The sequence below is a fragment of the Salvelinus namaycush genome, chromosome 20, assembly GCF_016432855.1.
Source record: "Salvelinus namaycush isolate Seneca chromosome 20, SaNama_1.0, whole genome shotgun sequence".
NCBI lineage: Eukaryota > Metazoa > Chordata > Actinopteri > Salmoniformes > Salmonidae > Salvelinus > Salvelinus namaycush.
The window spans coordinates 52084873-52096906 of record NC_052326.1 but is presented as its reverse complement, the minus strand read 5'-3'; the positions used below and the strand labels follow the sequence as shown (position 1 = coordinate 52096906).

Genomic DNA, 12034 nt, shown 5'->3' with positions numbered 1-12034 from the left:
CAGGTTAGGTACCACTAGGGTTAGAGCGAAAACCTACAGGAGGGTACCTCTCCAGTAACAGGGTTGGAGCGAAAACCTACAGGAGGGTACCTCTCCAGTAACAGGGATGGAGCGAAAACCTACAGGAGGGTACCTCTCCAGTAACAGGGATGGAGAGCCCTGCTCTAGAGGTTGTGTAACTCCACATGATTAAGCCTATGTCAACACAGATCTGAATGTTTCATATCCTTTTACCATATACAGTTGATAGTAGTTAATGCCAAAGCTAATCACTGAATTTCCTACTAAAAGGACTCGGTCAGGTTGACAAACCGCTGTGTAATATAAACACTCACCAGGGGTTGTCATGGTGAAACACTGAGCAGTCGGGAAAAGCTCATATTTTGCATTTAGTGGCTGTACGCAACAAAAAAGAACCAGCACAGCAACATGATTACACAGTTCACTCTCCACCTCTCAGTCACACAGTTCACTCTCCACCTCTCAGTCACACAGTTCACTCTCCACCTCTCAGTCACACAGTTCACTCTCCACCTCTCAGTCACACAGTTCACTCTCCACCTCTCAGTCACACAGTTCACTCTCCACCTCTCAGTCACACAGTTTACTCTCCACCTCTCAGTCACACAGTTCACTCTCCACCTCTCAGTCACACAGTTCACTCTCCACCTCTCAGTCACACAGTTCACTCTCCACCTCTCAGTCACACAGTTCACTCTTCACCTCTCAGTCACACAGTTCACTCTTCACCTCTCAGTCACACAGTTCACTCTTCACCTCTCAGTCACACAGTTCACTCTTCACCTCTCAGTCACACAGTTCACTCTTCACCTCTCAGTCACACAGTTCACTCTTCACCTCTCAGTCACACAGTTCACTCTTCACCTCTCAGTCACACAGTTCACTCTTCACCTCTCAGTCACACAGTTCACTCTTCACCTCTCAGTCACACAGTTCACTCTTCACCTCTCAGTCACACAGTTCACTCATTACCTCTCAGTCACACACTACGCTCACTCACATAGTTTAGCTTTATGCTTATTCAAATTTAAGGTAATCGGACCTCTATTTCAGGAGAGGAATGATAGTGGTTCTCCCTACAGGCTGTCCTGTTCCGTTCCCCTTTAGCACCAGCTCTAACAGTGGTTCTCCCTACAGGCTGTCCTGTTCTGCTCCCCTTTAGCACCAGCTCTAACAGTGGTTCTCCCTACAGGCTGTCCTGTTCCGTTCCCCTTTAGCACCAGCTCTAACAGTGGTTCTCCCTACAGGCTGTCCTGTTCCGTTCCCACTTAGCACCAGCTCTAACAGTGGTTCTCCCTACAGGCTGTCCTGTTCCGTTCCCCTTTAGCACCAGCTCTAACAGTGGTTCTCCCTACAGGCTGTCCTGTTCTGCTCCCCTTTAGCACCAGCTCTAACAGTGGTTCTCCCTACAGGCTGTCCTGTTCCGTTCCCCTTTAGCACCAGCTCTAACAGTGGTTCTCCCTACAGGCTGTCCTGTTCCGTTCCCACTTAGCACCAGCTCTAACAGTGGTTCTCCCTACAGGCTGTCCTGTTCCGTTCCCCTTTAGCACCAGCTCTAACAGTGGTTCTCCCTACAGGCTGTCCTGTTCTGCTCCCCTTTAGCACCAGCTCTAACAGTGGTTCTCCCTACAGGCTGTCCTGTTCCGTTCCCCTTTAGCACCAGCTCTAACAGTGGTTCTCCCTACAGGCTGTCCTGTTCCGTTCCCCTTTAGCACCAGCTCTAACAGTGGTTCTCCCTACAGGCTGTCCTGTTCCGTTCCCCTTTAGCACCAGCTCTAACAGTGGTTCTCCCTACAGGCTGTCCTGTTCCGTTCCCCTTTGGCACCAGCTCTAACAGTGGTTCTCCCTACAGGCTGTCCTGTTCCGTTCCCCTTTAGCACCAGCTCTAACAGTGGTTCTCCCTACAGGCTGTCCTGTTCCGTTCCCCTTTGGCACCAGCTCTAACAGTGGTTCTCCCTACAGGCTGTCCTGTTCCGTTCCCCTTTAGCACCAGCTCTAACAGTGGTTCTCCCTACAGGCTGTCCTGTTCCGTTCCCCTTTGGCACCAGCTCTAACAGTGGTTCTCCCTACAGGCTGTCCTGTTCCGTTCCCCTTTAGCACCAGCTCTAACAGTGGTTCTCCCTACAGGCTGTCCTGTTCCGTTCCCCTTTAGCACCAGCTCTAACAGTGGTTCTCCCTATAGGCTGTCCTGTTCCGTTCCCCTTTAGCACCAGCTCTAACAGTGGTTCTCCCTATAGGCTGTCCTGTTCCGTTCCCCTTTAGCACCAGCTCTAACAGTGGTTCTCCCTACAGGCTGTCCTGTTCCGTTCCCCTTTAGCACCAGCTCTAGCAGTGGTTCTCCCTACAGGCTGTCCTGTTCCGTTCCCCTTTAGCACCAGCTCTAACAGTGGTTCTCCCTACAGGCTGTCCTGTTCTGCTCCCCTTTGGCACCAGCTCTAGCAGTGGTTCTCCCTACAGGCTGTCCTGTTCCGTTCCCCTTTAGCACCAGCTCTAACAGTGGTTCTCCCTACAGGCTGTCCTGTTCTGCTCCCCTTTAGCACCAGCTCTAACAGTGGTTCTCCCTACAGGCTGTCCTGTTCTGCTCCCACTTAGCACCAGCTCTAACAGTGGTTCTCCCTACAGGCTGTCCTGTTCTGCTCCCCTTTAGCACCAGCTCTAGCAGTGGTTCTCCCTACAGGCTGTCCTGTTCTGCTCCCCTTTAGCACCAGCTCCTTCCACAACAAAATAGGTCCCCTGTCACCTGCACTTAAACAACATATAGCCTCGACAATTAAACGATGCCATTTGAGGATTTTTCTGCCGCTGCCTTCTTTCAATGGGAGTTGTAGGCGTGTCGAAGCAGAAAAGGGTAGTGAGGAAGGAGCGAACAGAGGGAAACGTGTGAATACGTTTGTTGTACAAAGGATTGTGCTCCAACACTATCACAAATATGACTTTTTGATTTCATTGAAGTAAACATCAAAGTGATCTTCTTTTTGAGTTGCTTTGATGTTGTCTTTATAAATAAGTTACATGATGTTGTCTTTATGAAAAGGATCCATGCATTTTGATTGTGCTACAACGCTCATAAATATGACTTGATTTCATTCAATTAAACCTCAACGTCAAGCAATATTCTCTTTTATTTTGTATTGTCTTTATATGCATTAAAATGGAAAATGCAATGTCCTCCAAATGCAAGACGTCCTCCAGCGATTTCTGAACTTTTACATTTGAAAAGCGATAAACATTTAAAAATATTTTTTATTAACCTTTATTTAACGAGGCAAGTCAGTTAAGAACAAATTCTTATATACAACGACGGCCTACCAAAAGACAAAAGGCCTCCTGTGGTGGGACGGGGGCCTGGGATAAACTTAAAAAGAGATATATATATAGTACAAAACACACATTACGACAAGAGAGACACCACAACATAAAGAGAGACCTGAAGGCAACAACGTAGCATGACAACACAGAATGGTAGCAACACAACATGGCAGCAGCACAACAACACGGCAGCATGATTTTAAGTACATTTTAAGTAAATCAGCTGTTAAATTAGGTGAAAAGGAGACGAGTGCCGTTTTAAGATAATGCATTTACATGCATTATCATTCACACATCAAACTGTTTGTTAGCACCACTAATGGGCCCTGGTGAAAACTAGTGCACTAGGCAGGGAATAGGGTTCCATTTGGGACGTAAGCAGAGTGTGGGGGGCTGTAGCTGCAGTGCTAGTTGACTAGCTGTGTGTGGATCTGTGGCACTGGAGCTGTCTTATGTATCCGTAGTTCTCCTGTGATGGTGATTTTCACTTTATCACATAACCTATTTTGGTGGTTGCGGATGTGTTATTAGCGATTGTGGGCGGGTCGAACAAACATCTGACCCGCGCGTCACTAGTTTGGAGGTTCGTACCGCAGAACACAAGTAAAGCCATGGAAACCTAGCAAACTCAGATGACCTGGTGCCATCTTGCTTCTGACACCAGTGTAGCAAATAGAAAAAGAGAGTAGACTAATCTGGTCTAAAACCCCTGACTCCTAGTACTTATCGGCTTCCAAAGTCAGCCGTGCTATTGTAACCAGTCAAATTTTGAGTGATTAAAATACATTTTTGTAAGCCTGATTTTGTCTGATTATTTTCTACGTTTTATATGTTCTCCTGGAGTTGTTCTTTTCTAGTCTATCGCTCTGATTCTATTTCATTCTTTCACTTTATTACCCAGAATTCCGTTCCAATCTCCTCCCCTTTTCTCTGGCCTCAACTACCTGTAGGCAGCATACAGCCCTAACGGTAAGTAAGAATGTATATCTGTCATCATCGTTATAAATGTATGACTCTAATCCATTAAAAAACAACGCTATTCATTACATATTCAATCAAACTTTATACATATTTCGTTATTGTTGCTGAACTTTGTAGATATGTGTCACTTTTGTTTCAAGAAAAACGGGCACTGAAATGTCGAATCAAATGGTTACCTAACCTTGTGTTATTCGAATCTGCTCGCTAACAGCTGAGGTCCGTCCAGTTTTGGACACGGTGGTCAGAATGTGAGGCTCATGTATTCCCACTGATCTAACTAGGGAAAAGTTGAAGAACGGGTCGATTCACAGTTTTCGGACAAGATATCTAGTAGTAAACTGTAGTTGAGTGACGTGGCTACACACCACGTTGATACATTGTAGCACAGTAGCGTCCAGTGCATTACTTTTGACAGATTGTGACAAGTAGTACAGTACCGAAGTGGGAACGTTAAACATAAAATGAACACATCTTCAAAAAAATGATGCAGGCACATCAAGCAAGCTGTGCGAAATAGAGCAGCTAGTTAGCGTAGCAAACGACGTAGCAAATACTAGTCAAATCATCTCAAGCAGTGTGTGTTGGCTAGGCTAGCAATCTAGCTACACTAAACGAATATAAACGCAACATGTTTAATGAACTGAAATAAAAGATACCTACAAAAAGCTTATTTCGCTCAATTTGTGTACACAATTGTTTACATCCATGTTAGTGAGCATTTCTCTTTTGCCAAGATATGCCACACCTGTCAATTGGATGGATTATCAAGATGCTGATTAGCATGAGACAATACAAATCAAATCAAGTTTATTTTATATAGCCCTTCGTACATCATCTAATATCTCGAAGTGCTGTACAGAAACCCAGCCTAAAACCCCAAACAGCAAGCAATGCAGGTGTAGAAGCACGGTGGCTAGGAAAAACTCCCTAGAAAGGCCGAAACCTAGAGAGGAACCAGGCTATGAGGGGTGGCCAGTCCTCTTCTGGCTGTGCCGGGTGGAGATTGTAACAGAACATGGCCAAGATGTTCAAAATGTTCATAAGTGACAAGCATGGTCAAATAATAATCAGGAATAAATGTCAGTTGGCTTTTCATAGCCGATCATTAAGAGTTGAAAACAGCAGGTCTGGGACAGGTAGGGGTTCCATAACCGCAGGCAGAACAGTTGAAACTGGAATAGCAGCAAGGCCAGGTGGACTGGGGACAGCAAGGAGTCATCATGCCCGGTAGTTCTGACGTATGGTCCTAGGGCTCAGGTCCTCCGGGAGAGAGAAAGAAAGAGAGAAGGAGAGAATTAGAGAGAGCATACTTAAATTCACACAGGACACTGGATAAGACAGGAGAAGTACTCCAGATATAACCAACTGACCCTAGCCCCCCGACACATAAACTACTGCAGCATAAATACTGGAGGCTGAGACAGGAGGGGTCAGGAGACACTGTGGCCCCATCCGATGATACCCCCGGACAGGGCCAAACAGGAAGGATATAGCCCCACCCACTTTGCCAAAGCACAGCCCCCGCACCACTAGAGGGATATCTTCAACCACCAACTTACAATCCTGAGACAAGGCCGAGTATAGCCCACAAAGATCTCCATCACAGCACAAACCAAGGGGGGGCGCCAACCCAGACAGGAAGATCACGTCAGTAACTCAACCCACTCAAGTGACGCACCCCTCCTAGGGACGGCATGAAAGAGCACCAGTAAGCCAGTGACTCAGCCCCTGTAATAGGGTTAGAGGCAGAGAATCCCAGTGGAGAGAGGGGAACCGGCCAGGCACAGAAAGAATACACAGGTCTGCCTTGTGCTGGGGACATGCATGTTGCATTTATATTTTTGTTCAGTACATATTATTTAGCTGGATGACTTTGCGTCCAAGAGAATAGCCTAATAAGCTCAAATCGGCTGTGTACTTCACATCAACGGAGTTGTGCACTGACTAGTGTGAGTGGACAATAGATCCGATGTCTCTCAAAAAAAAAAATTTAACTACAGATTTCAGCACCCAGAGAATAGCAACAGGACCATTTTTAATAAACTTCATTTTTATATGTCGGAGCTCTAGTCCACCCACACTAGATGCCCACAGTCAACTCCATTGAGGTGAAGTATAAAGTTTAGTTGGCTACCAAGAATCATTCAGTCGTTTCATATAACCAGTAGCTAAACCAACACGCATGACAAGTGGTTGGGGCTCCCGAGTGGCTCAGCGGTCTAAGGCACTGTATCTCAGTGTTAGAGGTGTCATTACAGACTCAGGTTCAATTCAAGGCTGTATCACAACCGGCCGTGATTGGGAGTCCCATAGCGCGGTGCGCAATTGGCCCAGTGTCGTCTGCGTTTTGCAGGGTTAGGCCGGCCATTGTAAATAAGAATTTGTTATTAACTGACTTGCCTAGTTAATAAAAAATAAAACTCAAGGGCTCTACAGTGCTACTATTTTGGTCGCATATGCTCCTACATATTCTGTGCTACCTAGAATTTTATTTGGGAGCACCAGTGCCCCTAGGAAGAACAATCACCCATATACCATTTAGTAGCACAGAAAGAAAATAGGTTCTTCAGGAGATGAGCTCCTTATCCCCTGTATTTTGTAATTGCTGGAAATTCTTATCATTAATACATAGAATATTTTTAATTGCACTCTGAAATTAAATCTAAAATGTCAGTATAGAGCCCTGAACAAGGTGGGTAAAGCTAGTTAATAAAGGGCTGTAAATCCAATGGGAAAGATGATAAGACTGCTTGTTTCTCCAGGCTACTGCTAACAGACTCCTGTTTTCTGTACCTCCAGGCAACATGGCAGCTCTCAGGCCTCTGAAAAGGCCTAAGATTGTCAAGAAGAGGGTGAAGAAGTTCATCAGACATCAGTCAGACCGCTATGTGAAAGTCAAGGTACGGTTCAGACCACAATTACCTGAGTTAGAGTAACGTCTAGTTCAACCCTTTCTACGTGAATGTGTTGAACCAGATTCACATTTATTAGGACGCACGGAAAACAAGTGTTCCTTCTTGGACAAGTTCAGGTGCTCCCTTCATCACAAACATCATCTGATGACGACTCCCTTCCACTAGCTGATCTTTTGACCAATCAGAGCATCTCTTTTGCCCAGAATTGTGCTGTCTGTGTAAACGTACTAGCTGGTTACTGTATTTACAGGATACTGCCTTACTCCTTATCTTACTTCTCCTTTGTAGCAAAACTGGCGTAAACCCCGTGGTATCGACAACAGGGTGCGGCGGCGCTTCAAGGGCCAGATGCTGATGCCCAACATTGGCTACGGCAGCAACAAGAAGACCAAACACATGCTGCCCTCCGGCTTCAGGAAGTTCCTGGTGCACAACATCAAGGAGCTGGAGGTCCTCATGATGAGCAACAAGTAAGATCCCAACCACAGGTGTCTATTTAGTGATGAGCAACAAGCAAGATCCCAACCACAGGTGTCTATTTAGTGATGAGTAACAAGCAAGATCCCAACCACAGGTGTCTATTTAGTGATGAGTAACAAGCAAGATCTCAACCACAGGTGTCTATTTAGTGATGAGTAACAAGCAAGATCCCAACCACAGGTGTCTATTTAGTGATGAGTAACAAGCAAGATCCCAACCACAGGTGTCTATTTAGTGATGAGTAACAAGCAAGATCTCAACCACAGGTGTCTATTTAGTGATGAGTAACAAGCAAGATCCCAACCACAGGTGTCTATTTAGTGATGAGTAACAAGCAAGAGCTCAACCACAGGTGTCTATTTAGTGATGAGTAACAAGCAAGATCTCAACCACAGGTGTCTATTTAGTGATGAGTAACAAGCAAGAGCTCAACCACAGGTGTCTATTTAGTGATGAGTAACAAGCAAGATCCCAACCACAGGTGTCTATTTAGTGATGAGTAACAAGCAAGATCTGAACCACAGGTATCTATTTAGTGATGAGTAACAAGCAAGATCCCAACCACAGGTGTCTATTTAGTGATGAGTAACAAGCAAGATCTCAACCACAGGTGTCTATTTAGTGATGAGTAACAAGCAAGATCCCAACCACAGGTGTCTATTTAGTGATGAGTAACAAGCAAGATCCCAACCACAGGTGTCTATTTAGTGATGAGTAACAAGCAAGATCCCAACCACAGGTGTCTATTTAGTGATGAGTAACAAGCAAGATCTCAACCACAGGTGTCTATTTAGTGATGAGTAACAAGCAAGATCCCAACCACAGGTGTCTATTTAGTGATGAGTAACAAGCAAGATCCCAACCACAGGTGTCTATTTAGTGAGATTTTAGGTTCTGAACAAACAGAGTAAAAACTCAGATGACTAGGGAAAAAAAGCTCAAACCAAGTGTTTTTTTTTTCTTTTTCCACCCCACTGGGTCATACAGCTGCAAAGACAACATACACAACATCACACAAGCACATCTTTATACCTTCTGACTAGGAGGAGTCACCTCCTTGCATGTCTACAATAACCAATCCTTCTCTGGTGTTAGACAGAAACACAGTAGGTTCCTCTTACTGGTATTGTCATGGCCCTGCCTGTCTCTAGGAACCTCATGGCCCTGCCTGTCTCTAGGAACCTCATGGCCCTGCCTGTCTCTAGGAACCTCATGGCCCTGCCTGTCTCTAGGAACCTCATGGCCCTGCCTGTCTCTAGGAACCTCATGGCCCTGCCTGTCTCTAGGAACCTCATGGCCCTGCCTGTCTCTAGGAACCTCATGGCCCTGCCTGTCTCTAGGAACCTCATGGCCCTGCCTGTCTCTAGGAACCTCATGGCCCTGCCTGTCTCTAGGAACCTCATGGCCCTGCCTGTCTCTAGGAACCTCATGGGCCTGGAAGCGAGTATGTATGTGTGAGATGTTCTTCGACGTGGCCCCCCCTTCCAGCAGATTCTTCTCTCCTTCTGTTGACCTTGTCTGGAGTTGAGATCAACATCTCTCATGGTCCTGGTTCTGCAGCCACTGGCCTGCCTCATCAAGAACTGAAACTAGACTCTTGTCCTTTGTTCCTAAGGAGGGAGGCATTCACATTCTACAATAATATAGGGCCATATTTGAACAGAATATGAACTTTCTGCACTTTTTTTTCTCACTCATTAATTTTCCATATCACTTCCCACACATCAAGTTCCTCTTGACCCTTCCTTGACCCCTAATATATACATTACTTATGCATATAAAGAAATCAGTATGGTAACATGAATGAGTATATTTCAAGATAGAATCCAACAGGTGAAATGTTGTGTTGCAGATAGAAATGTAATGAATAGAGCTGACATGATTCCCTATTCTGCATGAGACAGAAATAGCAAGAGTAGAACATACTATCTGAACGCTCTGTAACGTAGAACAGGCCACTGACGGCTGTATCTGGCCTGGTGCTGCGTTCAGATGGCGCAAACTTGAGGAATGTTCAATTAGATGCCTGCTATTTACGGAACAAACATGTCTCCTACGTGTAGAATAAGGAGTCATGTTGGCTTTAGTCATGACTTATTGGTAATGTTTCACAACGTTTTCCTATTGAACACAGCCCAGATGTCAGACTCATGATACAGCATATGGTGCAATGTTATGGTTGACTTGAGTCAATATTGTACGTGAATTAAGTCTTTTTTTGGACGTTAGCTTCATGGTTGCACCATTACTACAGCAAAAAGAGCTTGCTTCTAGCCCAACCACGGCAAAAGATCGGACCAATATTACTGACCTATATTACCGGTGCAACATTTTTATCTTCCTCCAGCGAATCACTGGGAACACATTTTACATGTGCAACATGGTTCTAAAATTACTCGCAGTGTTAACCATTTGCTTACACTTTGTTCAGTCATCTTACCTCATTGGCTAGCTAGCTAACAACCTGGTAACTGTACCAGTATAGCCAAACATTTGGGGCCACAGAAAAGGGATAGCTTCTTCAGGAGACCAACGAATGAATGACATCTCTTTTGCATGTCATCACAGACCTGATATTTTTAAAGAGACAGTGTACCATTTTTTTTCTCAATGTAACGCATCTCAAAAGAAAACTAGTGCTTTTACACAATGTAGAAACCTTTTATTCCACATGACTTTGTAATTTCAATGGCTGGTATTTGTATTAACATTTTAGCTTTTATAATGAACAAAACTTTAGTTTCTAAGACACAACAAGAGTTCATAGGCTGTATCTCAGTAAAAAAATGCAAATGTCATGCGATGCTCCTGACTTTAATCTGGATCCTTGTTTGTGTGTCCTAGCCTGGTGGAACCAGCCTGATCTCTCAATAGCTCATATCCTGAAACAAAATATGAATGTAGCAGTCTGTCTGCTTGACCAGGCTATGTGGGTAAAGTGGTGTCCTGCGTAAAGCGGTGTCCTGCGTGGTTATATAATCCCCTGGAGATATAGTAGCGTCTGACTCCTCCTCTGGGTGGTCTGACTCCTCCTCTGGGTCGTCTGGCTCCGCCTCTGCCCCTATGTCATCATGGCCTGCTGGGTCGTCCATATTCATGCCACGGGTTTGAACAAGGAGGGAGTGCACGGCAGAGGAAGTACCCATTCTACCCCTAGCTCTCCCTGTAGCCAGGAGGTGGAAGTTAACCTGCTACAACGTCATGTCATAAAGGCCATGTTTCAGACCGTCTGAAAAACAGACTTGAACTAGCTTGACTGAACTCTGATCTTTATGGATTCTAAGGCTTTACTTGGTGTGGAATAATGTCATGTTCCACAATAGATGTTTCATTGATGGGATGCATGGCTCTTCAAATTGATTTGTTTGAACGGGTGACATCCAGGATTGGTCAATTCCATTTAATTAATTGAAAATGGAGGATGAGTAAGCGAGAGGGTTCACTGACGTCAAAATCTGTCCATGATAAGCAGACCGCCTTGCCTTCCCGTCTTCTGGACAACGACTCCCATTGTTAGGGAGGAGACGAGACCATCTTATCATTTATATACAGTATCTCTGTTAAAAAGCATTGAAACATAATTTCAGTATACTTCCTGAATGAAAATGTAATTGACCCTAACCCTGATGAGTCGTTTCCCTCTTTTGTCTGTTACTATAACCTTTCCCTTGTTCTCCACAGGACCCATGCTGCAGAGATAGCCCACAATGTGTCATCAAAGAACAGGAAGTTGATCGTGGAGAGGGCAGCTCAGCTTGCTATTAAGATCACCAACCCCAACGCCAGGCTACGCAGCGAGGAACACGAGTGACCTAGACCCACCTATTATCTATTTATTGTTTGTTCAATAAATGATCTATACGTGTAAATAGTATTTGCCATCTTGTTTGCCCGTTCATCAATGTTTTGTGTGGGGGGGGGGGCTTAATGAAAGTCTTAAGTTTCACACACTAGATGGTGCACAGTTAACAAATTAACTAAACATTTGTTTATTTGCAATGTATTTGTTGGGAATACTGTATCAACATCACAGCTCTACAAAATGGTGCTGAATATCACCGGCTTTGAAAAGTCCTTTTTAACAAGTATTACCTGAATGTCAAGAAGGCACGTTTTCAACTCAACGTTGATTTCAAGGTAACTAGTGGCACTAAATATATTTTTCAAAGTCCTTTTAATATCACATGTTTACAACTTTCAAGGCAGAATAGGAATAATTTCTGAGGCAGTGAGTATGGCCTATGACAGCCATGTAAAGGCATCTATCCAAAACTACAACTACCTGGTCACAGAGTAGTAGGACTGTCTTTTTATTTAACCAGGAAAAG

The 12034-nt window shown here is 44.7% G+C and overlaps 1 protein-coding gene across 1 annotated transcript; it reads left to right on the top strand.

Annotated features, from left to right (window-relative positions):
• Positions 1 to 4227: 4227 nt before the first annotated feature.
• Positions 4228 to 11580, top strand: LOC120065498 (60S ribosomal protein L32-like). The gene is made up of 4 exons (XM_039016550.1): positions 4228 to 4299; positions 7111 to 7211; positions 7515 to 7696; positions 11388 to 11580. Exons 2-4 carry the CDS (start codon positions 7116 to 7118, stop codon positions 11515 to 11517), a joined length of 408 nt encoding a protein of 135 aa, XP_038872478.1. The 5' UTR covers positions 4228 to 4299; positions 7111 to 7115; the 3' UTR covers positions 11518 to 11580.
• Positions 11581 to 12034: the final 454 nt, after the last annotated feature.

Bases quoted from the DNA above. Each gene is read 5' to 3' on its own strand.
- LOC120065498 (XM_039016550.1), top strand. From the start codon at position 7,116: ATGGCAGCTCTCAGGCCTCTGAAAAGGCCTAAGATTGTCAAGAAGAGG. The intron at 7,212-7,514 runs GTACGGTTCAGA...TCTCCTTTGTAG, and splicing joins ACCGCTATGTGAAAGTCAAG to CAAAACTGGCGTAAACCCCG. The intron at 7,697-11,387 runs GTAAGATCCCAA...TGTTCTCCACAG, and splicing joins GTCCTCATGATGAGCAACAA to GACCCATGCTGCAGAGATAG.